General features: G+C 60.4%; 2 protein-coding genes across 2 annotated transcripts; both read right to left on the reverse strand.

The window, feature by feature from the left end:
* Positions 1 to 2,644: 2,644 nt before the first annotated feature.
* LOC111145366 (enoyl-CoA hydratase, mitochondrial) lies at positions 2,645 to 10,572 on the reverse strand. The gene is made up of 8 exons (XM_022500232.1): positions 10,434 to 10,572; positions 8,965 to 9,162; positions 8,327 to 8,454; positions 7,467 to 7,566; positions 6,134 to 6,238; positions 5,541 to 5,660; positions 3,860 to 3,927; positions 2,645 to 2,992 (listed from the first exon to the last, which is right to left on the reverse strand). Exons 1-8 carry the CDS (start codon positions 10,519 to 10,521, stop codon positions 2,927 to 2,929), a joined length of 873 nt encoding a protein of 290 aa, XP_022355940.1. The 5' UTR covers positions 10,522 to 10,572; the 3' UTR covers positions 2,645 to 2,926.
* Positions 10,573 to 16,511: 5,939 nt separating this feature from the next.
* LOC111145284 (enoyl-CoA hydratase, mitochondrial) lies at positions 16,512 to 24,439 on the reverse strand. Its single transcript, XM_022500118.1, has 8 exons — positions 24,301 to 24,439; positions 22,832 to 23,029; positions 22,194 to 22,321; positions 21,334 to 21,433; positions 20,001 to 20,105; positions 19,408 to 19,527; positions 17,727 to 17,794; positions 16,512 to 16,859 (listed from the first exon to the last, which is right to left on the reverse strand). The coding sequence occupies exons 1-8, from the start codon at positions 24,386 to 24,388 to the stop codon at positions 16,794 to 16,796; spliced, it is 873 nt and encodes a 290-aa protein (XP_022355826.1). The 5' UTR covers positions 24,389 to 24,439; the 3' UTR covers positions 16,512 to 16,793.
* Positions 24,440 to 25,583: the final 1,144 nt, after the last annotated feature.

Genomic DNA, 25,583 nt, shown 5'->3' on the forward strand with positions numbered 1-25,583 from the left:
TCCTCCTTTGGCACTGGAATCCAGGATATGCTGTATGTCACCTGGCACAAACCCCTGGGTATGCATTCAGCCTTTTTTTTTGTTTTTTTTTTTTAATATTTGTTATTTATTTGAGACAGAGAGACAGCAAGCATGAGTGGAGGGAGAGGGAGAAGGAGGCTCCCCGCTGAGCAGGGGCCTCGATCCCACGACCCTGAGATCATGACCTGAGCCAAAGGCAGACACTTACCCCACTGAGCCCCCAGGCGCCCCGCATTCAGCTTTAATCAATGAGTATTTCCACACCTGCCACCAGGAAGAACGCCCAGCCTCCTGACAACCTACGCACAGGGAGAGCCCAAACCATGCCACCCAAATCCCCTTGTACCTACTTCTGTAATAAGTCACACAGTTCAAGACCCTGAGGGTTATGTGCGAAGAATGACACGAGAGCACGTAGTTGAAGGTGTTCAGAGAGCCAGAGCTTTGCAGAAGATGATTTCAGTTCTTTCTCAAGTGCAGGTGTATTCAGCTCAGTTCCTGGGGGCTGGGGAGGGTACATGGTCGGGGCCCCACCCCAGCCCTGTGATCTCCGCTGTGTTCCGGTCACTGGACTACTTGGTGTAACTTCCTGAAGGACAGAGTGGGCGGGATCACTAACAGGAGCCCCAGGGCACCACTAAGCTCGGGACAGCGGGCTCTCCAGGGAGGAGGGCTCTGAGGCGCAGCCCCCAGCAGCAGCCAGGTCCGGGTCTTACCGTGGGGTCCTTGCTTAGAGCCCTGGGTTCTCCCTGAGAGCTGGGGTCATCGCCACAGAGCAGGAGATGGGGTGAGGGACGGGGGTCCCATGCAGTCGGCCTTGCCCCTCACGCGGGCCCATCAGTTGGCCTGTCTTGTCTGCACCAGCGACAAGAGCCGGCTGGGACCCCTGGTGCCCAGCGGCTGCCGGCAGAGATGCACATGGCCTGACCTCCCCTTAGAGGGTCTGAGGATGCTCTGAGGATGGGGCCCCACTCTGGGACAGCGACAGCCCCTGTACCCATGAAGCCCTCCCAAGCAGGAGGATGGTCTCTGACCTGTGCTCCAGACTTTTGTTCCATGGCCTGGAGAGACGGAGGGTCGAGAGCACTGTGCTGTGCTCAGCCACAAATTCAGCGGCAGGTGTTTGCTGAGGCGGATGGGGCTTCCTGGAACTGGGGCACCCCCTGCCCCGGTCACCCTGTGCCCTGGGAGGTGGGATCAGGGGATGCAGCTGGCCTATCAGAGTCTGAAGCCAGTGGAGTTAATTCTGTCCCCACAGCAAACAGCACTCAGTGTCACAGCCGTGAGCACAGCTCTGCTGGGTACCAGGAACCAGCGGATGCCTCGGAGACCACGCGTTCCAGGGCCTCCCATAGCTCTGATCCAGCTCTGGGCACGTGACTTAAGCAAACACCTGAGGGTTGGATGCAAGCCGTCCCCCATCATTCCTGGAGACTCGGCCAGCCTGGCACCGAGAAACACCAGGGGAGGGGCCCTGCTGACGGCCACTGATGGGGCAGAGCGGGCAGGTCCCCACCGCGGGTGGCCCTGTCTCGCAGCAGGCTCACTTCTCCAAATCTTACAGACACGTCTGCACCTCGGCACAAGGATTCACGCGCAGAATGGCCACTGCCGGATCATCCGCAACAGTGCCAGTAACAAGAAACTGGACGCAGCCTAGATGTCCAACACCACGGGAATCAATAAATAAAGGACGTTCCTGTGCCCTAATGTACTTCTGGGCCATCGAGTGGAATGCTCACGGGGGCAATGCTGAGCAATGAAAAGCAAGCTGGTGGCATGTCGGTAGCGCTGAACTCCCGGATACAGAGGGCACGCTGGGCTTGCGGGGGGCCGAGGGTTAGCGTGTGATGGGGACAGTTTCTCTGGGGACGAAGCAGCGCGGAGACAGATGGTGGGGACGGCTGTGGTGCCGCTGAGCTGGACATTTAAAGGCCATTAAGACAGTAAGCTTTGTGTTCCAGACTTCACCACGATGACGGGATGGTGGGCAAACGGGACGGTGCACTTGTGGGCCCGGAGCGGAAGGTAACGGGCCAGCGCACTGTGCAGAGGTGTGGATGCACAATCCCTTTCTGTAAGAAAGCAGCTATCCTGTGTGTGTCTGCATGTGTGCACAGAAGCATCTAGAAAGCTACACCCCTGTTAACGACGGTTAACCTGGGAGCGTGCCAGGGGACTGACTCGACGGACGTGTTTGCTTGTGGTCTAGCACGACAAAACAGAAGTCTGAAGAGTGACGTGGCGCTGGCCTTCAGAGAAGAGAGAGGCCCAGCATCTGCCACGTCGTCGGCAGTGCCCGCCCTCTGAGTGGTCATGTTCACAGGCTGGGAATCTGCAGTGACCACACACCGTGACCACACGGGGGACACGCTTCCAGCCCAACGCCGCTCACTGAACAAAGTGAATGTTTGGCAATGAACTCTCTCTCAGGTCCTGAAATCAAGTAAAAACTTGAACACACCACCAAAGGCTCATGAGCAGAACTGTTAGAAAGACTTTTACTGATTTGAGCGAGTGGGCGAGCGAGTGCACACACCCAAGTGGGGGGGGCAGAGGGAGCAAGAACCTGAAGCAGGCTCCCTACTGAGCAGGGCCCTACGTGGGGCTCGATCCCACATCCCTGAGACCATGACCTGAGCTGAGTGTCAGTCACCACCCAGGCGCCCCCGTAATTTCTGATTAGGAAGAACAGGCTCAGTCAGAGCGTGAACACGCCCCCCCGTGGGTTCTCATGGCCGCTGCGTGAAGTCGGCCGGCCACCCTGGGGAGCAAGAGCCCGACTGGTGGAGAGAAACTGGTGTCACCCATGCGGCCCTTTACAAGAGAAGGATTTATCTGCTTCTAAGACGGTCAGACTGCAACTTGTCTTTAAGTAGAGGGTTCAAGGCAGAGGCAGTGGTGCTCACTGGTCTTTGAAGCTGGCTTTTCTCTTTTCCACAAATGCAGTCATCCCTTCTTTCCGGTCTTCCTGGTGGGAAATGGAAAACAGGAGAGATGGACGGTCACGTTTTCCTAGAGAGTCAAGGCGCGGGGCTCTGGCCGTCTGTGGGGTTTGCTCAGTCTGCTGGGGTCCTCAGAAGCTTGGACTTCCACAGCGTGGAGGAGCACAGGGCGGGAGGTACCGCATCAGGACTACCTGGAAACCTGAGAACTGCCTGGGTTCCCTGACCTTGGCCTGGAAACAGCATCTGGAAATGGCATTTGTATATGCCCCTCCCAGTCCCTCGGTGTGAGCCTTCAGGAACCACTACACTGTGTGTCTGATAAACTCTCATTCCGCAGAGAGCTTCAGCCGCACCTGGCTGGGTCACTCACGCATTCGCCACCTGCGTGTGCATGTGCACACACACCTTCAGTTCAACAGCCGCAGTCACTTCTGCTCTCTTCCACAAAACACCTTAAGGTGACTTTCCGATACGGAGAGGTGGGTTTTAATGACTCACAAGGACTCCCTTTCAGTGACTAGCAAATCCTAGAAAACCCTGACCTGAAGCTTCAGAGGCGGCGTCAGGATACATCTGAACTCCAGGTAAGCGGCGTGACGCAGGACACCAACGCCGTGGGCGCAGATGCCCTGCACGTGACACAAGCGCTCGCCGCACAAGCGTGCGAGCCGTCAGACTCACGCAGCAGGAAGTCACCCCGAATACGTGTGAGCTTCTACACCCTGTACTCATCTGCAACAATCATGCTCGTGGACAGGACACATCTGATCTGGCTATCGGGAAAGCGAACAGTTTGGCCAAAGAGAAACAGCATTTAATGAAAAACCTGCAAGGACATTCCCAGGGATTTCTATGGCTGGCCCGCGCGTCTGCACCGAATGTTCACTCACGGTAGCGAAGGTTGAATAGAAGAGCTTCTTCTCCAGCTTGCTTCCTTCTGTTAATGTCATTTCGAAAGCTGAAAAAGAGATCCTGGGTGTTAGATGTGGGGACAAGCAACCTTTTTTATGGTGACAGGAAACACTCCCCACTGACCCATGTGAACCTTCATTTCACCGGGATCTGGATGGGAGCCTGGAAGCACCCCCTTCTCAAAGGCCCCGTCCTGGCTGCAACCCCCATGGCTCCAAGAGGAGCGGCACGAGGAACTGAGTAAAGGGTGCGGAGACTAACTCTGTCCAGTAACCACACCTGGACCTGAGAGCCTGCAGTTACATGGATTTCATTTATTTTTTTAAAGATTTTATTTATTCATTTGAGAGAGAGATCACAAGCAGGCAGAGAGGCAGGCAGAGAGAGAGGGGAACAGGCTCCCCGCTGAGCAGAGAGCCCGATGTGGGGCTCCATCCCAGGACCCTGGGATCATGACCTGAGCTGAAGGCAGAGGTTCAACCCACTGAGCCACCCAGGCACCCCTGGATTTTATTTTTTAAAGATTTTATTTTCAGAGAGAAAGAGAACACGTGTATGCACGAGCAGGGTGAGGGCAGAGGGAGAGTCACAAGCCAATACCCTGCTGAGTGCAGAGCTGGACCTGGGCTCGAGCGCATGACCCTGAGATCATCACCTGAGCCAAAACCAAGAGTCGGGTGCTCAACGGACAGAGATACCCAAGCACCCCAGAATTAAGTACGTTTTAAAAGATGTACAAATTAAGGATGAAAACCCGAAAAAGGAACAGTGTGCCAGAACAGAGTCCTGGGCAGTAAGAACACCACTGCTCTGGGTCGTCCTTCCAGTGAAGGTGAAGGGTCTTTCTTGGTTGAGCACCTGGGGTGAGCGCTGAGGCCTCTGACTGTGACCTTGCTGGCTGTCTCCACGTATGGCAGTGTCCACCGGGTAAGCACCGTGTAATGCTACGTGCTCATCCCTGTGGATGCGTCACGAACAACAGCTCAGCCAACGACAGGCTGGCGGCCGCCCGGGAGGGGACCTGCCTCCCTGCAGAAGAGCACACAGACCCGAGCGATTCAGCGGCCAGCATGGGCTCACGGCCTTCTCAACGAGCGGCCCCGGGCAGCGCTCCCCCAACGCTGTGCACAACCTGCTACGCTAAGATTCAAGAAGCTCTCGGGAAGGCTCAGAGAGGCGGTGCCGGTAGAGAGAGGACGGAGAGTCCAGAGCAACAGGGAGCAGCGTGGCCCCCGTCCCGGCTCACACTGGTGTCCTGTGGCCCATGTGGCCACCCAGCTGCAGGCAGAGTGGCTGAGGAGAGAAAACCTTCCACCAGGACCTGGCAGGTGAGCCGGGCTTCTCGGCAGTCAGACTGCCTTTACTTGAGACCGTCCTGTCCTTCCCGGCCATTTCCCTGCACCCCAGTGCCTGTCACTCTCCGTCCCTCAGGCTGGCTCCTCTCTTGGGTCCTAATACCAAGGACAATTCAGAACATTTCAGGAGAGTCTGTGAGCAAGCAACCAAAGACTGGAACTCTACAAAAAGCCGGGATCCCGACGTTAACAATCCTCCCGATTTCCGTCCAGGGTGGCCTAGGAAGAATGGCTGAGCAGCGCGGCTCCTGACCCGTCCTGTGCCGGCGGCCTGCACAGCGCCTCCTCCCGGCGGAACCCCTACCTGCGTTCACGGATTCTTTGGCCATTGCCAGTACGATTTTAGAATTGCTGGCGATTTTCTCAGCACACTGGATGGCCTCTTCGACCAGTCTCTCCACGGGAAATATTTTGCTTACGAGACCTAAAACACGAACAGGAAATTGGAGCGCGAATGGTCCCGACTGTGCTTCTCCCAGTCACAGTGCTGCTCCTGGGGCTGGGGGCTTCTGGGGGCCAACAAGGGGCTGTGGGGACGCAGGCTCCACACCGTCCCTGAGGTGGGGCCACGAGGCACTTACAGACACCCCAACAGGGAGGGAAAGCAGGTCCCCTGGGGCGGGGACAGGGTGTGCCTGCAAAGGTCTCAGACATCCCCTACTGCTGACGTTGGGCTAGGGAAACAGGAATGTTTTGACTCTTGAAGTTGATGTATATTATAGTTACTCTCTTGTGTGTGGCATTCCAAAGAAAAACAAAGGCACATGTCCCCTGGCTTCTCAGGACACCCGAGATGACTGTGCTCATCGCCCACGGGCACACCTGGACGCAGCCCCCACCACGCTCTCCATCCAGCTCCCCACACAGGTGGCTCCGTGGGGTGGCCCTGGCCCACACCTGCTTGCTTGGCGTCCTGGGCAGAGATCCGATCACCGGTGAGAACCATCTCCATGGCCAGTGACTTTCCAACAGCGCGGGTCAGTCTCTGGGTGCCCCCTGCACCTGCAGGGGCAGAGGGCTATTGGTTATAGTTGGCTCATGGCTAGTACAAGCCCAGATGGCACGGACACACTTCCAGCAAATTCTGAGGGATGAAGCTGGGCTCCTTGGGTGGGGCAGGTGGGCAGAAAGGAGGCCACCCAAGAAACCTCAGGTGAGCCTCCTTTTCATACTTGGGCCCCATGCCTGGCACACTGGGTCCCTGCAGCTCAGATCCTGGCTCAGCCCAACCTGGAGGGCAGCTGGGGTGGCCTCTGATCATGGCCTGCTCCCCCCAGAGTTTGAAGCAAGAGCAAAGGCTCTGCCTCCCAAGCTGCTCTGACTGTGGCCTTCTGGCCCAGTGCTGGTCCCCACGTGCCCCGCTCACCCTCCTGCTCACCCGACCTGCTGCACCCGGAACAGGAGAGGTCTGCCCCATCACTGGCTACACTGACGCTGAGGCCCCATCGTCCACCCGCCCCACAGTGACACCCGGGCCCTGTTGTCCATCCCACCCGGAGCCCTGTCTTCCATCTGCCCCACAGAGAACCCCGGGCTGCCCGGGTGAGCCAAGGGGACCACCTGACGGAGACACCCACAATCCAATAGACTCAGGTGCTGCCTCAGTGAAGTGGAGACCTTGGGCCCTGGGACGGGGACAGCCCAGCGGCCAGCAGAGCGCCATACAGGGCTTTGCTCATCCTCGGCCAACCCAGACACCCTCTGCGGGTCTGACAGCTGCTCAGCAGACACCCTGGGCTCCAGGCTCCACATGCAGTACCCTGTGGGGCCATAAACCCAGAGCTCTCATCAGGTAGCCCCCAGGGCATAGAGAAGTCACTGTCTGACCATGGCTCCCGTCCCCCTCCTTGTGGGGATTCCCTGCTCTGCTGAACCGAGGGCCACAAGCAGGCATCATTGCAGTGACAACGCGGTATGTGGCCGGCCTTCCCTAACAGTGTCTGCCGCACAGTCTGGTAGTCATCAGAGGGGCCTGCGTGGACCTGAGGCCCCCTGGGCCACTCTCTGAGCGCCGCTGCGTCCCCCGGGCTTAGTGTGCTGGTCGGCAGGGGGAGCAATGGGCACAGACAGGCGGCCACCATCCAGCGCGCAGACCACAGCCCAGGTCCCTCGTCACAGGCAAGCTGCATGCTTTGGTCTGTGACTGGAAAAGGCCACAAGCTCCTGAGACGTGGGCAGATTCTGGAGAATGACCGGGAGAATTCATGCCGGAGACATTATTACTCTTTACCTGGGATGGTTCCCAGCAGGATTTCCGGCTGTGCAAACTGGGCCTTTTCTCCAGCATAAATGATGTCACACATCATAGCAAGTTCGCAGCCTCCTCCAAGCTGCAAAACACAGGGGCCACCAGGCACCCGGTCAGAGTCACTCCATTTGCTTAAATGGATTTCCCACCAAAACGAACACAGCCCGGGGCGCAGCAAAGATTACCAGATACACAAAGTCACTTAAGTGTTTCCACAAGTTACTTACAACTGGCTGAGCTAGCAACCCCCTCTGTGAAGGGCCCTGCAGCAAACTCTCTCAGCTTTGGGGTCCCCAGTCTCTGCTCTGCTGTGGGGGCTCGACGGCAGCCACAGAGAGCTTGCAAACCAGCACGCTCGACTGGGGCCCAATCAATGAACCTGACTGGCTGGCGCTGCCTTACCCACAGGGAGCTTTACCAGATGGTCACGAGCTAAGATGCCCTCACTGCTTCGCCACGATCGGCCCCAGGGCCTCTGGGTGTCCTTGTGTCCAGAGACCCAGACACCACACAGAGGACAGCGAGCTCTCGAGCGTGGCAGGTGCAGAGCAGGCTGGAGCCACTGAAACCACATGGAGAAGGCAACGTGTTGCCTACAGCCCAGCAGAGGGGGAGATGCCCAGGGGCCCAGGGGCCGCGGGGAGGGCTGAGAATGCGAAAGCCCGCAGCGAACACCCACTAAGGAAAGCTGGTGTGACAGCACCTCCGCTCTGTGTGTCCTGGATCTGTGACGTCCCTCAGCAGGAACGGTGGGACTGTAACTACACTCCGACCTTTTCAAAATAAAGATAGCTTATCCCATGCCTCCTGGTGCACTGAGGGAGACTTGGTCTGATACTCACAGCATAGCCATTGACAGCAGCTATGACCGGCTTCTTGACTTGGGCAAGCCGGTCCCAGTGGCTCAAGAACTTCCTGGAGTAACAGTCCTGGAACGTCTGGTTCTGCATCTCTTTGATATCAGCTCCGGCTGGGGGTGGAAACGAGTCCCAGTTACCAGAGAGCAGAGACCCGAGGACTGCTGCACCCCCCAAACCCGCGGGGAGCTACGAGTGTGCAGCACGTGTAGGCACTGGGGGCTGCTGGGAATGGCCGACGACACAGGGCCCTGCGCGGTGCTGGCCACCTGGACAGAGCCGGGCAGCAGAGACTGTGGTGACACGCCATGCTATGTGTTGATGGAGAGGATGCAGAGGGACTGTGGGACAGGAAACTGATGCAAGCTCGACTCGGAAGGCAGGCTAATTCATCAGTCACTTAAGCCCTGACACACACAAAACCTGATTGCCAAGGACCCGAGTCACTTTGAATGATCTGATTCTGCTGGCAGCGCACGTATGGACGTCAAACAGGCAGAGCGGCTCTGTGTCTGTTTACACTATGTTTAAGTCAACCCTGAGTTGCCCTGACTTTTCTGATGCTAGCACGCAGGGGTAAGTCTGTTCACAATGCAACATGCCACAGTCAGCCCCTTGCGCACCTGCAAACGCCTTCTCCCCACCCGTGACGACGATGGCCCCCACGGCCGGGTCCTCCTCGAAGGCCTCCAGGGCCTGGTTGAGCTCGGTGATCAGGCCGTTGCAGAGCGCATTCAGGGCTTTGGGGCGGTTCAGCTGGATGAAGCCCACATTGCTGTTCTTCCCCTTCTTTTCTGCGATGATGTACTGAAAGCCCGCACCTAGGGGATTCGAGCAGGCCTCAGACAGGTCAGTGGACAGGGTGTCCCCGACACGTCCCCCGCCCAGTCCTCGGGCAGCAGCCCACAGCTCTCAGCCTTGTGGTGGCCTCTGCACCGCTCCCTACCTTCAAAGGAGTTTGAACACCTCCCAGCACCTGCTCTGCAGATGCCCTGGGATCCCACAGAAGCAAGGGCTGGGAAACAGGCTCCCTCCACAGACTGCGGCTGGGTGAGGCAAGGAGCTGTGTGTGCACAGAGCAGAGCGGGAGGCACACACCGGGGAGAGGTGACTCATGGGCCGGAGGGGCAGGCTGCTGACTCGGGGCCAGCATGGCCTGGGGAGGAAGAAGGACAACCTTGGAAACCGCAGGTCTGTGGGCCTGGGGCACTCACGCTAGGGTCTGGTGGGGAGGGACGCAAGTGCGAGGCTTAGCAGCAGCCTGATACAGCCCAGGATGGGACCGCCGGCCGCAGGTCAAGACCGCAGACGCCCGTCAGGATGGGACCGCTGGCCGCAGGTCAAGACCCGCAGACGCCCGTCAGGATGGGACCGCTGGCCGCAGGTCAAGACCGCAGATGCCCGTCAGGATGGGACCGCTGGCCGCAGGTCAAGACCCGCAGACGCCCGTCAGCAAAGAGAGCTCCGAGGAAAATCAACACGCTCTGGTAGCCGGGCAGGTACGGGGACACCCGGGAGGGAGGAGGATGCAGGGACGCCCCCCAGCTCGGGGACAGGGCCAAGAGTGCCTCAGGAACACTGCGGCCCTGACCAGAGGGCTGAGCGGAGGGCAGGCCCGGCCAGCTGGGGGAGACAGAGTCAGAAAAGCAGTGGCCGTGGGCAGGCCTGCGCCCCAGTCCTGCGCGACACAACGCGCGACTTTGCCAACGCGAGGCCCCAGCTGCACGTTCTCTCCAAGTCCTGCAAACCCCGCAGAAATTCACCAACAACCAAACTGAAGAGGCTAGAGGTCTTAGCACGTGATCCTGAGTCCCCCAACGGAGGAGCCACCAGTAACCGCAGAGGTCAGCACGCTGAGGCAGCAGGTGCTGGAAGGGGGGCCCAGCCTAACAGCAGAGCCGCGGGGTCCGGGCCCTGGGTGCACAGGGAGGAGGGGGAGGGCTGGTGGGGTCAGGCCGGTGGAGGGGGTGAGGTCCAGGGCGAGGCACCGGGGTGCCCGGGGAGGCCGGGGTCAGGCCCTGAAGTGAGGTCTGGAGGTCCCGGGTGCGGGCCGCGGTGCCGGACCCCCACGCGCTCTCAGTCGCGTACTCACCCGAGGAGAAGGGGCGCAAGGCCGCGGAGCCGGGGAGGGGGCGCAGCGGGCCGCGGACGCGGGGCAGCAGGGCGCGGAGGGCAGCCATGGCGCTGTGGGGACGGCTCGCCCCGCGCCGCCCGTCGCTCGCCCCGCCCCGTCCCGCCCCGCGGAGCCGCCCCCGGCGGCGCCAGTCAGGGCCCGGCCCGACTCCGAGCCGGCATCGCGAGACCAGAGGGCGGCGGAAGGGGCGTGGCAAGCGGTGGGCGGGGTCGGGGGGTCTGGGAGCGGGGTTCGGAGGGTTGGCCTTGTGGGGTGCCGCAGCCCCGTGCTGGCCGTCGGTGACCCCGAGCTGTGGGGCAGCCGCCCGGAGGACCCCGGAGGGCACGCCCGGCGGCCTCCTGCGGCCCGCAGAGACCCCCGGGCGAGCCCGCGCCGCCTCTTGACCTTTGGCCTTCGGCCCTTGCCCCCACTTCCGGGACGAGCCCTGCGGGCTGGAGGCTGGGGAGCCGCTGGCGGAACCCGGGCCCGATGCTCCCCACGCCCCCGGGGACGCGCTTCCCGCCCCGCAGCCCGCGGGCGCGGGGCAGGGACCCCCGCGACGTCCGCGGAAGCCGGGTTTGCGGGGCACGAACGGGCCGCAGCGGAAGGAAGCGCGTGGACGGGAGAAGGCGGGGGCAGTAAGGGGCGCCTGGCGACTCAGTCCGGGGTGCGGCTGCTTTCCGCTCGGGTCCTGGTTCCCGGGGCCTGGGATCGCGTCCCGGATGGGCCCCCGCCCCGCCTCCGGCCCCAGCCCCGCTTCAGACCCCAGTCCCGCCTCGGACTCCCTGCTCCGCGGGGAGCCTGCCTGTCCCCTTCCCCTGCGCTCCCCGTGCGTGTGCGCGCCCTCTCTCACTCCCTCCGTGAAATACATAAAAATCTAAAAAAAAAAAAAAAAGGGGCGTGGCCTCGACGGAAGGGGCGTGGCCTCGACGGAAGGGGCGTGGCCTCGACGGAAGGGGCGTGGCAGGAGTTGGGTGCAAGAGCTGGCTGTGGGGAGGGTCTCCTCGCTCCAGCCCAGGGGCGGGACGCACGGAGGACTGCGGCTCGCGCGTGCTGACCGGGGGCGGGGGCGACACCCGGCCCACCCCGCAGGCGTCTTCCGGGGCCTCAGGTCCCTCGCCTGGTCCCAGACCCGAGCTCTCTGCTGCCGCCCCTCGCGGCCTCCCCATCACCCTTCAGTTACGCCCCCAGGCCTCGCTGACCCCCCACCCCAACTCCCACCCCAGCCCTCTGGGTCCCTGGAGGAGCGGGTGGCCAGTCCCGTCCGACTTCTTCACCAACATTCCTCGCAAGGACAGCCACGGGCCTGCCCTGGAGGGAACCCTGGAGGGCAGGCAGGAGCCACCTCTGGGCCAAGCTGGTATGCGGGGAGCACCTTACTGTGGGGTCTCCACCTTGTCTCCCAGGCGCCAACCTGCTGACACCCCTCACCTGAGTGGGGTGCCGTGTTCAATCCCAGGACAGCAGTGACCTGACCTCTTCTTTCCCCCTGGGGCCCCAGCTTGCCCGTCCTCCTCAGGACTGGACCTTCCCACCCCCCACCCCACCAAGATGGGGTGTCCAGATTGGGGGTGGGGTGGGGGTTGGGTCCACAGCGCGTTCCCTTGAACAGAGGGAGCACCTTGCCTTCAGCTGGCCAGAGTCTCCCACCTGCTGGACCCTTGTCCCTGGAGACCTGGGATCTGGGATGCTGGGACCACTAACCATACTGTGCCTTCCTGTCCACCGTGTCACCACTTCCCTACTGGAAGATGCTCACCTCCCCAGAGGTGCACCCCACACAGAGGTGCTGTCTGTGTCCAGGGCCAGACCCTGGTTGACTGTGGAGTGGGCTGTTTTCCAAAAATGGTGGCAACACTCCATCTGCCATCCTGGAGGGCCATGGGCACAGTTCCACTGCGAGATGGTTCTCTTCCCTTCCCTTGAACCAGGCGGACCTTTGTAATTGCTCCAACCAAAAGAATGTACTGGAAAGGGTGCTTCTGAGGATAGGTCATAAAAGGCAGTATGGCTTCCTCCTGATTCTCTCATCAGGATGCTTGTCCAGGGAGTCCAGACACGGTATTGGCAGGAAGCCTAGGGCACACAGAGAGCCTCCCTGTGGATATTCTGGCCCTTAGCCCCAGCTAGGCCCAGCGGAGGCAGCACCAACCAACAGATGAGTGACTGGTCAGAAGGTTCCCACTCAGTGAGGTGAAGACAGGCTGGCCCATTGGCACCCATACAGACTGTGAGAAGAGCTAGGACTGCTGTCTTGAGCTACTGAGTTCAGGAGCAATTCTGCAGACATGCTGATGGATCCCGGAGTCTCCTGGGCCCTGCCAACATGGACGCCAAAAGCCCTGCCAACACTGTCCTCGGCTTTCGATCTTAGTTGCTCTCTTCCAATCCCTCTCCCACACTCAGGCTGGAGGGCAGAGGGCGGTGCAGCGGCCCACACGTGTGCTGGCCTGCTTATCAGCCTGCTTACAGACCCACCACCAAACCTCGTTGTTCACCCTACATATGGGACCCTCTTCAACTCCAATGGGCCCTGGCCTCAGCTCATGGGGCTGCCTGGTACACTGGCCCAGCAGGAGACACTCCAACCCAGAGCCAAGGCCAGGCTCCCTCTCTGTGGAGCCCACCTTCTTCCACTTCATTCCCAAATGGACTCAGGGTTGTGTGGTCAGTGCTTTGTCACAGCCTCCAGCCCTTTGGTGACAGGAAATGCTGGGAGGCCAGGCCACTCCTGGGAAGGCTTTGTACACGAAAAACAACAAAACTACAGCAAAAACCTGAAGAAGGTAAAGATGTCTCTGTGTTTTACTGCTGGGTCCTGGGAGTCCGACTGACCAAGAGAGTCCATTGGAAAGCAGCCCGGCATCCAGCGGGGCCAGGAATGCAGGGCCCTGGGCTGGCCCCGCTGGGCAGAGTAGAGTCAGGAGCTGGCCAGGGGATGGGGAGGGGGACGGGCAACCAGCCTGCAAGGGGGCCACCCAAGTGGCACAGGTGAGAAGCTAAGGTTTCCCCTTTAAAAACAAATCAAAATCCCAAACAACATGGGGCCAGAGGTGCATAAACTCAGAGGGGGTGGGAGCCTCGCTGTGGGGTTTGTGGGCCCCGGGGTTGTCCTGCGTAGGGCAGTCAGCAACCCAACCTGGAGCCCCCATGCCAGGTCCAGGCTGAGGGGTGGGCTCCTGTCCCTGCCCAGCTCCGGAGCCAGACCTCTGAGGCACACGGAGTCTTGCGTACGGATTCAGGGTTTAACCATTTCCTGGCTTCTGGCTGAGCATGGCTAAGGCAAGGGTATGAAGGCCAGTATCGCATGGGCCCATCAAAACTAGCTCCGCAGAACTCTGGGGCTCCGTCGCACAATCAAATGATAGAGGCCACTTCCCGAGGCATGTGCAAAATGAAGGCCACCTTTCAGGTCCTCCTTTGGCACTGGAATCCAGGATATGCTGTATGTCACCTGGCACAAACCCCTGGGTATGCATTCAGCCTTTTTTTTTGTTTTTTTTTTTTAATATTTGTTATTTATTTGAGACAGAGAGACAGCAAGCATGAGTGGAGGGAGAGGGAGAAGGAGGCTCCCCGCTGAGCAGGGGCCTCGATCCCACGACCCTGAGATCATGACCTGAGCCAAAGGCAGACACTTACCCCACTGAGCCCCCAGGCGCCCCGCATTCAGCTTTAATCAATGAGTATTTCCACACCTGCCACCAGGAAGAACGCCCAGCCTCCTGACAACCTACGCACAGGGAGAGCCCAAACCATGCCACCCAAATCCCCTTGTACCTACTTCTGTAATAAGTCACACAGTTCAAGACCCTGAGGGTTATGTGCGAAGAATGACACGAGAGCACGTAGTTGAAGGTGTTCAGAGAGCCAGAGCTTTGCAGAAGATGATTTCAGTTCTTTCTCAAGTGCAGGTGTATTCAGCTCAGTTCCTGGGGGCTGGGGAGGGTACATGGTCGGGGCCCCACCCCAGCCCTGTGATCTCCGCTGTGTTCCGGTCACTGGACTACTTGGTGTAACTTCCTGAAGGACAGAGTGGGCGGGATCACTAACAGGAGCCCCAGGGCACCACTAAGCTCGGGACAGCGGGCTCTCCAGGGAGGAGGGCTCTGAGGCGCAGCCCCCAGCAGCAGCCAGGTCCGGGTCTTACCGTGGGGTCCTTGCTTAGAGCCCTGGGTTCTCCCTGAGAGCTGGGGTCATCGCCACAGAGCAGGAGATGGGGTGAGGGACGGGGGTCCCATGCAGTCGGCCTTGCCCCTCACGCGGGCCCATCAGTTGGCCTGTCTTGTCTGCACCAGCGACAAGAGCCGGCTGGGACCCCTGGTGCCCAGCGGCTGCCGGCAGAGATGCACATGGCCTGACCTCCCCTTAGAGGGTCTGAGGATGCTCTGAGGATGGGGCCCCACTCTGGGACAGCGACAGCCCCTGTACCCATGAAGCCCTCCCAAGCAGGAGGATGGTCTCTGACCTGTGCTCCAGACTTTTGTTCCATGGCCTGGAGAGACGGAGGGTCGAGAGCACTGTGCTGTGCTCAGCCACAAATTCAGCGGCAGGTGTTTGCTGAGGCGGATGGGGCTTCCTGGAACTGGGGCACCCCCTGCCCCGGTCACCCTGTGCCCTGGGAGGTGGGATCAGGGGATGCAGCTGGCCTATCAGAGTCTGAAGCCAGTGGAGTTAATTCTGTCCCCACAGCAAACAGCACTCAGTGTCACAGCCGTGAGCACAGCTCTGCTGGGTACCAGGAACCAGCGGATGCCTCGGAGACCACGCGTTCCAGGGCCTCCCATAGCTCTGATCCAGCTCTGGGCACGTGACTTAAGCAAACACCTGAGGGTTGGATGCAAGCCGTCCCCCATCATTCCTGGAGACTCGGCCAGCCTGGCACCGAGAAACACCAGGGGAGGGGCCCTGCTGACGGCCACTGATGGGGCAGAGCGGGCAGGTCCCCACCGCGGGTGGCCCTGTCTCGCAGCAGGCTCACTTCTCCAAATCTTACAGACACGTCTGCACCTCGGCACAAGGATTCACGCGCAGAATGGCCACTGCCGGATCATCCGCAACAGTGCCAGTAACAAGAAACTGGACGCAGCCTAGATGTCCGACACCACGGGAATCAATAAATAAAGGACGTTCCTGTGCCCTAATGTACTTCTGGGCCATCGAGTGGAATGCTCACGGGGGCAATGCTGAGCAATGAAAAGCAAGCTGGTGGCATGTCGGTAGCGCTGAACTCCCGGATACAGAGGGCACGCTGGGCTTGCGGGGGGCCGAGGGTTAGCGTGTGATGGGGACAGTTTCTCTGGGGACGAAGCAGCGCGGAGACAGATGGTGGGGACGGCTGTGGTGCCGCTGAGCTGGACATTTAAAGGCCATTAAGACAGTAAGCTTTGTGTTCCAGACTTCACCACGATGACGGGATGGTGGGCAAACGGGACGGTGCACTTGTGGGCCCGGAGCGGAAGGTAACGGGCCAGCGCACTGTGCAGAGGTGTGGATGCACAATCCCTTTCTGTAAGAAAGCAGCTATCCTGTGTGTGTCTGCATGTGTGCACAGAAGCATCTAGAAAGCTACACCCCTGTTAACGACGGTTAACCTGGGAGCGTGCCAGGGGACTGACTCGACGGACGTGTTTGCTTGTGGTCTAGCACGACAAAACAGAAGTCTGAAGAGTGACGTGGCGCTGGCCTTCAGAGAAGAGAGAGGCCCAGCATCTGCCACGTCGTCGGCAGTGCCCGCCCTCTGAGTGGTCATGTTCACAGGCTGGGAATCTGCAGTGACCACACACCGTGACCACACGGGGGACACGCTTCCAGCCCAACGCCGCTCACTGAACAAAGTGAATGTTTGGCAATGAACTCTCTCTCAGGTCCTGAAATCAAGTAAAAACTTGAACACACCACCAAAGGCTCATGAGCAGAACTGTTAGAAAGACTTTTACTGATTTGAGCGAGTGGGCGAGCGAGTGCACACACCCAAGTGGGGGGGGCAGAGGGAGCAAGAACCTGAAGCAGGCTCCCTACTGAGCAGGGCCCTACGTGGGGCTCGATCCCACATCCCTGAGACCATGACCTGAGCTGAGTGTCAGTCACCACCCAGGCGCCCCCGTAATTTCTGATTAGGAAGAACAGGCTCAGTCAGAGCGTGAACACGCCCCCCCGTGGGTTCTCATGGCCGCTGCGTGAAGTCGGCCGGCCACCCTGGGGAGCAAGAGCCCGACTGGTGGAGAGAAACTGGTGTCACCCATGCGGCCCTTTACAAGAGAAGGATTTATCTGCTTCTAAGACGGTCAGACTGCAACTTGTCTTTAAGTAGAGGGTTCAAGGCAGAGGCAGTGGTGCTCACTGGTCTTTGAAGCTGGCTTTTCTCTTTTCCACAAATGCAGTCATCCCTTCTTTCCGGTCTTCCTGGTGGGAAATGGAAAACAGGAGAGATGGACGGTCACGTTTTCCTAGAGAGTCAAGGCGCGGGGCTCTGGCCGTCTGTGGGGTTTGCTCAGTCTGCTGGGGTCCTCAGAAGCTTGGACTTCCACAGCGTGGAGGAGCACAGGGCGGGAGGTACCGCATCAGGACTACCTGGAAACCTGAGAACTGCCTGGGTTCCCTGACCTTGGCCTGGAAACAGCATCTGGAAATGGCATTTGTATATGCCCCTCCCAGTCCCTCGGTGTGAGCCTTCAGGAACCACTACACTGTGTGTCTGATAAACTCTCATTCCGCAGAGAGCTTCAGCCGCACCTGGCTGGGTCACTCACGCATTCGCCACCTGCGTGTGCATGTGCACACACACCTTCAGTTCAACAGCCGCAGTCACTTCTGCTCTCTTCCACAAAACACCTTAAGGTGACTTTCCGATACGGAGAGGTGGGTTTTAATGACTCACAAGGACTCCCTTTCAGTGACTAGCAAATCCTAGAAAACCCTGACCTGAAGCTTCAGAGGCGGCGTCAGGATACATCTGAACTCCAGGTAAGCGGCGTGACGCAGGACACCAACGCCGTGGGCGCAGATGCCCTGCACGTGACACAAGCGCTCGCCGCACAAGCGTGCGAGCCGTCAGACTCACGCAGCAGGAAGTCACCCCGAATACGTGTGAGCTTCTACACCCTGTACTCATCTGCAACAATCATGCTCGTGGACAGGACACATCTGATCTGGCTATCGGGAAAGCGAACAGTTTGGCCAAAGAGAAACAGCATTTAATGAAAAACCTGCAAGGACATTCCCAGGGATTTCTATGGCTGGCCCGCGCGTCTGCACCGAATGTTCACTCACGGTAGCGAAGGTTGAATAGAAGAGCTTCTTCTCCAGCTTGCTTCCTTCTGTTAATGTCATTTCGAAAGCTGAAAAAGAGATCCTGGGTGTTAGATGTGGGGACAAGCAACCTTTTTTATGGTGACAGGAAACACTCCCCACTGACCCATGTGAACCTTCATTTCACCGGGATCTGGATGGGAGCCTGGAAGCACCCCCTTCTCAAAGGCCCCGTCCTGGCTGCAACCCCCATGGCTCCAAGAGGAGCGGCACGAGGAACTGAGTAAAGGGTGCGGAGACTAACTCTGTCCAGTAACCACACCTGGACCTGAGAGCCTGCAGTTACATGGATTTCATTTATTTTTTTAAAGATTTTATTTATTCATTTGAGAGAGAGATCACAAGCAGGCAGAGAGGCAGGCAGAGAGAGAGGGGAACAGGCTCCCCGCTGAGCAGAGAGCCCGATGTGGGGCTCCATCCCAGGACCCTGGGATCATGACCTGAGCTGAAGGCAGAGGTTCAACCCACTGAGCCACCCAGGCACCCCTGGATTTTATTTTTTAAAGATTTTATTTTCAGAGAGAAAGAGAACACGTGTATGCACGAGCAGGGTGAGGGCAGAGGGAGAGTCACAAGCCAATACCCTGCTGAGTGCAGAGCTGGACCTGGGCTCGAGCGCATGACCCTGAGATCATCACCTGAGCCAAAACCAAGAGTCGGGTGCTCAACGGACAGAGATACCCAAGCACCCCAGAATTAAGTACGTTTTAAAAGATGTACAAATTAAGGATGAAAACCCGAAAAAGGAACAGTGTGCCAGAACAGAGTCCTGGGCAGTAAGAACACCACTGCTCTGGGTCGTCCTTCCAGTGAAGGTGAAGGGTCTTTCTTGGTTGAGCACCTGGGGTGAGCGCTGAGGCCTCTGACTGTGACCTTGCTGGCTGTCTCCACGTATGGCAGTGTCCACCGGGTAAGCACCGTGTAATGCTACGTGCTCATCCCTGTGGATGCGTCACGAACAACAGCTCAGCCAACGACAGGCTGGCGGCCGCCCGGGAGGGGACCTGCCTCCCTGCAGAAGAGCACACAGACCCGAGCGATTCAGCGGCCAGCATGGGCTCACGGCCTTCTCAACGAGCGGCCCCGGGCAGCGCTCCCCCAACGCTGTGCACAACCTGCTACGCTAAGATTCAAGAAGCTCTCGGGAAGGCTCAGAGAGGCGGTGCCGGTAGAGAGAGGACGGAGAGTCCAGAGCAACAGGGAGCAGCGTGGCCCCCGTCCCGGCTCACACTGGTGTCCTGTGGCCCATGTGGCCACCCAGCTGCAGGCAGAGTGGCTGAGGAGAGAAAACCTTCCACCAGGACCTGGCAGGTGAGCCGGGCTTCTCGGCAGTCAGACTGCCTTTACTTGAGACCGTCCTGTCCTTCCCGGCCATTTCCCTGCACCCCAGTGCCTGTCACTCTCCGTCCCTCAGGCTGGCTCCTCTCTTGGGTCCTAATACCAAGGACAATTCAGAACATTTCAGGAGAGTCTGTGAGCAAGCAACCAAAGACTGGAACTCTACAAAAAGCCGGGATCCCGACGTTAACAATCCTCCCGATTTCCGTCCAGGGTGGCCTAGGAAGAATGGCTGAGCAGCGCGGCTCCTGACCCGTCCTGTGCCGGCGGCCTGCACAGCGCCTCCTCCCGGCGGAACCCCTACCTGCGTTCACGGATTCTTTGGCCATTGCCAGTACGATTTTAGAATTGCTGGCGATTTTCTCAGCACACTGGATGGCCTCTTCGACCAGTCTCTCCACGGGAAATATTTTGCTTACGAGACCTAAAACACGAACAGGAAATTGGAGCGCGAATGGTCCCGACTGTGCTTCTCCCAGTCACAGTGCTGCTCCTGGGGCTGGGGGCTTCTGGGGGCCAACAAGGGGCTGTGGGGACGCAGGCTCCACACCGTCCCTGAGGTGGGGCCACGAGGCACTTACAGACACCCCAACAGGGAGGGAAAGCAGGTCCCCTGGGGCGGGGACAGGGTGTGCCTGCAAAGGTCTCAGACATCCCCTACTGCTGACGTTGGGCTAGGGAAACAGGAATGTTTTGACTCTTGAAGTTGATGTATATTATAGTTACTCTCTTGTGTGTGGCATTCCAAAGAAAAACAAAGGCACATGTCCCCTGGCTTCTCAGGACACCCGAGATGACTGTGCTCATCGCCCACGGGCACACCTGGACGCAGCCCCCACCACGCTCTCCATCCAGCTCCCCACACAGGTGGCTCCGTGGGGTGGCCCTGGCCCACACCTGCTTGCTTGGCGTCCTGGGCAGAGATCCGATCACCGGTGAGAACCATCTCCATGGCCAGTGACTTTCCAACAGCGCGGGTCAGTCTCTGGGTGCCCCCTGCACCTGCAGGGGCAGAGGGCTATTGGTTATAGTTGGCTCATGGCTAGTACAAGCCCAGATGGCACGGACACACTTCCAGCAAATTCTGAGGGATGAAGCTGGGCTCCTTGGGTGGGGCAGGTGGGCAGAAAGGAGGCCACCCAAGAAACCTCAGGTGAGCCTCCTTTTCATACTTGGGCCCCATGCCTGGCACACTGGGTCCCTGCAGCTCAGATCCTGGCTCAGCCCAACCTGGAGGGCAGCTGGGGTGGCCTCTGATCATGGCCTGCTCCCCCCAGAGTTTGAAGCAAGAGCAAAGGCTCTGCCTCCCAAGCTGCTCTGACTGTGGCCTTCTGGCCCAGTGCTGGTCCCCACGTGCCCCGCTCACCCTCCTGCTCACCCGACCTGCTGCACCCGGAACAGGAGAGGTCTGCCCCATCACTGGCTACACTGACGCTGAGGCCCCATCGTCCACCCGCCCCACAGTGACACCCGGGCCCTGTTGTCCATCCCACCCGGAGCCCTGTCTTCCATCTGCCCCACAGAGAACCCCGGGCTGCCCGGGTGAGCCAAGGGGACCACCTGACGGAGACACCCACAATCCAATAGACTCAGGTGCTGCCTCAGTGAAGTGGAGACCTTGGGCCCTGGGACGGGGACAGCCCAGCGGCCAGCAGAGCGCCATACAGGGCTTTGCTCATCCTCGGCCAACCCAGACACCCTCTGCGGGTCTGACAGCTGCTCAGCAGATACCCTGGGCTCCAGGCTCCACATGCAGTACCCTGTGGGGCCATAAACCCAGAGCTCTCATCAGGTAGCCCCCAGGGCATAGAGAAGTCACTGTCTGACCATGGCTCCCGTCCCCCTCCTTGTGGGGATTCCCTGCTCTGCTGAACCGAGGGCCACAAGCAGGCATCATTGCAGTGACAACGCGGTATGTGGCCGGCCTTCCCTAACAGTGTCTGCCGCACAGTCTGGTAGTCATCAGAGGGGCCTGCGTGGACCTGAGGCCCCCTGGGCCACTCTCTGAGCGCCGCTGCGTCCCCCGGGCTTAGTGTGCTGGTCGGCAGGGGGAGCAATGGGCACAGACAGGCGGCCACCATCCAGCGCGCAGACCACAGCCCAGGTCCCTCGTCACAGGCAAGCTGCATGCTTTGGTCTGTGACTGGAAAAGGCCACAAGCTCCTGAGACGTGGGCAGATTCTGGAGAATGACCGGGAGAATTCATGCCGGAGACATTATTACTCTTTACCTGGGATGGTTCCCAGCAGGATTTCCGGCTGTGCAAACTGGGCCTTTTCTCCAGCATAAATGATGTCACACATCATAGCAAGTTCGCAGCCTCCTCCAAGCTGCAAAACACAGGGGCCACCAGGCACCCGGTCAGAGTCACTCCATTTGCTTAAATGGATTTCCCACCAAAACGAACACAGCCCGGGGCGCAGCAAAGATTACCAGATACACAAAGTCACTTAAGTGTTTCCACAAGTTACTTACAACTGGCTGAGCTAGCAACCCCCTCTGTGAAGGGCCCTGCAGCAAACTCTCTCAGCTTTGGGGTCCCCAGTCTCTGCTCTGCTGTGGGGGCTCGACGGCAGCCACAGAGAGCTTGCAAACCAGCACGCTCGACTGGGGCCCAATCAATGAACCTGACTGGCTGGCGCTGCCTTACCCACAGGGAGCTTTACCAGATGGTCACGAGCTAAGATGCCCTCACTGCTTCGCCACGATCGGCCCCAGGGCCTCTGGGTGTCCTTGTGTCCAGAGACCCAGACACCACACAGAGGACAGCGAGCTCTCGAGCGTGGCAGGTGCAGAGCAGGCTGGAGCCACTGAAACCACATGGAGAAGGCAACGTGTTGCCTACAGCCCAGCAGAGGGGGAGATGCCCAGGGGCCCAGGGGCCGCGGGGAGGGCTGAGAATGCGAAAGCCCGCAGCGAACACCCACTAAGGAAAGCTGGTGTGACAGCACCTCCGCTCTGTGTGTCCTGGATCTGTGACGTCCCTCAGCAGGAACGGTGGGACTGTAACTACACTCCGACCTTTTCAAAATAAAGATAGCTTATCCCATGCCTCCTGGTGCACTGAGGGAGACTTGGTCTGATACTCACAGCATAGCCATTGACAGCAGCTATGACCGGCTTCTTGACTTGGGCAAGCCGGTCCCAGTGGCTCAAGAACTTCCTGGAGTAACAGTCCTGGAACGTCTGGTTCTGCATCTCTTTGATATCAGCTCCGGCTGGGGGTGGAAACGAGTCCCAGTTACCAGAGAGCAGAGACCCGAGGACTGCTGCACCCCCCAAACCCGCGGGGAGCTACGAGTGTGCAGCACGTGTAGGCACTGGGGGCTGCTGGGAATGGCCGACGACACAGGGCCCTGCGCGGTGCTGGCCACCTGGACAGAGCCGGGCAGCAGAGACTGTGGTGACACGCCATGCTATGTGTTGATGGAGAGGATGCAGAGGGACTGTGGGACAGGAAACTGATGCAAGCTCGACTCGGAAGGCAGGCTAATTCATCAGTCACTTAAGCCCTGACACACACAAAACCTGATTGCCAAGGACCCGAGTCACTTTGAATGATCTGATTCTGCTGGCAGCGCACGTATGGACGTCAAACAGGCAGAGCGGCTCTGTGTCTGTTTACACTATGTTTAAGTCAACCCTGAGTTGCCCTGACTTTTCTGATGCTAGCACGCAGGGGTAAGTCTGTTCACAATGCAACATGCCACAGTCAGCCCCTTGCGCACCTGCAAACGCCTTCTCCCCACCCGTGACGACGATGGCCCCCACGGCCGGGTCCTCCTCGAAGGCCTCCAGGGCCTGGTTGAGCTCGGTGATCAGGCCGTTGCAGAGCGCATTCAGGGCTTTGGGGCGGTTCAGCTGGATGAAGCCCACATTGCTGTTCTTCCCCTTCTTTTCTGCGATGATGTACTGAAAGCCCGCACCTAGGGGATTCGAGCAGGCCTCAGACAGGTCAGTGGACAGGGTGTCCCCGACACGTCCCCCGCCCAGTCCTCGGGCAGCAGCCCACAGCTCTCAGCCTTGTGGTGGCCTCTGCACCGCTCCCTACCTTCAAAGGAGTTTGAACACCTCCCAGCACCTGCTCTGCAGATGCCCTGGGATCCCACAGAAGCAAGGGCTGGGAAACAGGCTCCCTCCACAGACTGCGGCTGGGTGAGGCAAGGAGCTGTGTGTGCACAGAGCAGAGCGGGAGGCACACACCGGGGAGAGGTGACTCATGGGCCGGAGGGGCAGGCTGCTGACTCGGGGCCAGCATGGCCTGGGGAGGAAGAAGGACAACCTTGGAAACCGCAGGTCTGTGGGCCTGGGGCACTCACGCTAGGGTCTGGTGGGGAGGGACGCAAGTGCGAGGCTTAGCAGCAGCCTGATACAGCCCAGGATGGGACCGCCGGCCGCAGGTCAAGACCGCAGACGCCCGTCAGGATGGGACCGCTGGCCGCAGGTCAAGACCCGCAGACGCCCGTCAGGATGGGACCGCTGGCCGCAGGTCAAGACCGCAGATGCCCGTCAGGATGGGACCGCTGGCCGCAGGTCAAGACCCGCAGACGCCCGTCAGCAAAGAGAGCTCCGAGGAAAATCAACACGCTCTGGTAGCCGGGCAGGTACGGGGACACCCGGGAGGGAGGAGGATGCAGGGACGCCCCCCAGCTCGGGGACAGGGCCAAGAGTGCCTCAGGAACACTGCGGCCCTGACCAGAGGGCTGAGCGGAGGGCAGGCCCGGCCAGCTGGGGGAGACAGAGTCAGAAAAGCAGTGGCCGTGGGCAGGCCTGCGCCCCAGTCCTGCGCGACACAACGCGCGACTTTGCCAACGCGAGGCCCCAGCTGCACGTTCTCTCCAAGTCCTGCAAACCCCGCAGAAATTCACCAACAACCAAACTGAAGAGGCTAGAGGTCTTAGCACGTGATCCTGAGTCCCCCAACGGAGGAGCCACCAGTAACCGCAGAGGTCAGCACGCTGAGGCAGCAGGTGCTGGAAGGGGGGCCCAGCCTAACAGCAGAGCCGCGGGGTCCGGGCCCTGGGTGCACAGGGAGGAGGGGGAGGGCTGGTGGGGTCAGGCCGGTGGAGGGGGTGAGGTCCAGGGCGAGGCACCGGGGTGCCCGGGGAGGCCGGGGTCAGGCCCTGAAGTGAGGTCTGGAGGTCCCGGGTGCGGGCCGCGGTGCCGGACCCCCACGCGCTCTCAGTCGCGTACTCACCCGAGGAGAAGGGGCGCAAGGCCGCGGAGCCGGGGAGGGGGCGCAGCGGGCCGCGGACGCGGGGCAGCAGGGCGCGGAGGGCAGCCATGGCGCTGTGGGGACGGCTCGCCCCGCGCCGCCCGTCGCTCGCCCCGCCCCGTCCCGCCCCGCGGAGCCGCCCCCGGCGGCGCCAGTCAGGGCCCGGCCCGACTCCGAGCCGGCATCGCGAGACCAGAGGGCGGCGGAAGGGGCGTGGCAAGCGGTGGGCGGGGTCGGGGGGTCTGGGAGCGGGGTTCGGAGGGTTGGCCTTGTGGGGTGCCGCAGCCCCGTGCTGGCCGTCGGTGACCCCGAGCTGTGGGGCAGCCGCCCGGAGGACCCCGGAGGGCACGCCCGGCGGCCTCCTGCGGCCCGCAGAGACCCCCGGGCGAGCCCGCGCCGCCTCTTGACCTTTGGCCTTCGGCCCTTGCCCCCACTTCCGGGACGAGCCCTGCGGGCTGGAGGCTGGGGAGCCGCTGGCGGAACCCGGGCCCGATGCTCCCCACGCCCCCGGGGACGCGCTTCCCGCCCCGCAGCCCGCGGGCGCGGGGCAGGGACCCCCGCGACGTCCGCGGAAGCCGGGTTTGCGGGGCACGAACGGGCCGCAGCGGAAGGAAGCGCGTGGACGGGAGAAGGCGGGGGCAGTAAGGGGCGCCTGGCGACTCAGTCCGGGGTGCGGCTGCTTTCCGCTCGGGTCCTGGTTCCCGGGGCCTGGGATCGCGTCCCGGATGGGCCCCCGCCCCGCCTCCGGCCCCAGCCCCGCTTCAGACCCCAGTCCCGCCTCGGACTCCCTGCTCCGCGGGGAGCCTGCCTGTCCCCTTCCCCTGCGCTCCCCGTGCGTGTGCGCGCCCTCTCTCACTCCCTCCGTGAAATACATAAAAATCTAAAAAAAAAAAAAAAAGACCGTGGCCCCAGGACCCTAGCTTTAGCCCCGCGGGGGTACCGACGCCGCCCTTAGCGAGCGGCGCTTCCCGTGGTGCGAGCCCGGCCCGTGTCTCCGCGCCGGGGTGCTCGCGGGGCCGCCCTGCTCCGCTCGGTGTGCGCCGCCGAGGGTCGTTCAGCCGCGTGAAGCCACCGAAACCCGGGAGATGAGTGTACGGGAAGGACGCGCCCGACCAGTGCTCCCCGCCGGCAGCTCGGTGGCTTCTGAGTTCAACGTCACGCATAGTTCCTTACAGTGTTACAGTGACTCAGTGACTGTTACAGTGTTACCAGTATGTGCACCTGCGTTACTTCCGCTACGGCGCGTCGGTGCTCAGCCTCCGTGG

Source organism: Enhydra lutris, unplaced genomic scaffold (genome assembly GCF_002288905.1).
Source record: "Enhydra lutris kenyoni isolate GAN:26980312 unplaced genomic scaffold, ASM228890v2 scaffoldscaffold12, whole genome shotgun sequence".
In the NCBI taxonomy this organism is placed as follows: domain Eukaryota; kingdom Metazoa; phylum Chordata; class Mammalia; order Carnivora; family Mustelidae; genus Enhydra; species Enhydra lutris.

What these genes read in the sequence shown, in the direction of transcription:
- LOC111145284 (XM_022500118.1), bottom strand. Translation starts at nt 24,388, where the DNA reads ATGGCTGCCCTCCGCGCCCTGCTGCCCCGCGTCCGCGGCCCGCTGCGC. An exon ending in CTTGCGCCCCTTCTCCTCGG is followed by an intron (nt 23,030 to 24,300) that starts GTGAGTACGCGA and finishes CGAATCCCCTAG; the next exon opens with GTGCGGGCTTTCAGTACATC. An exon ending in CAAAGAATCCGTGAACGCAG is followed by an intron (nt 17,795 to 19,407) that starts GTAGGGGTTCCG and finishes TCTCTTTTTCAG; the next exon opens with CTTTCGAAATGACATTAACA.
- LOC111145366 (XM_022500232.1), bottom strand. Translation starts at nt 10,521, where the DNA reads ATGGCTGCCCTCCGCGCCCTGCTGCCCCGCGTCCGCGGCCCGCTGCGC. An exon ending in CAAAGAATCCGTGAACGCAG is followed by an intron (nt 3,928 to 5,540) that starts GTAGGGGTTCCG and finishes TCTCTTTTTCAG; the next exon opens with CTTTCGAAATGACATTAACA. An exon ending in TCTATTCAACCTTCGCTACC is followed by an intron (nt 2,993 to 3,859) that starts GTGAGTGAACAT and finishes ATTTCCCACCAG; the next exon opens with GAAGACCGGAAAGAAGGGAT.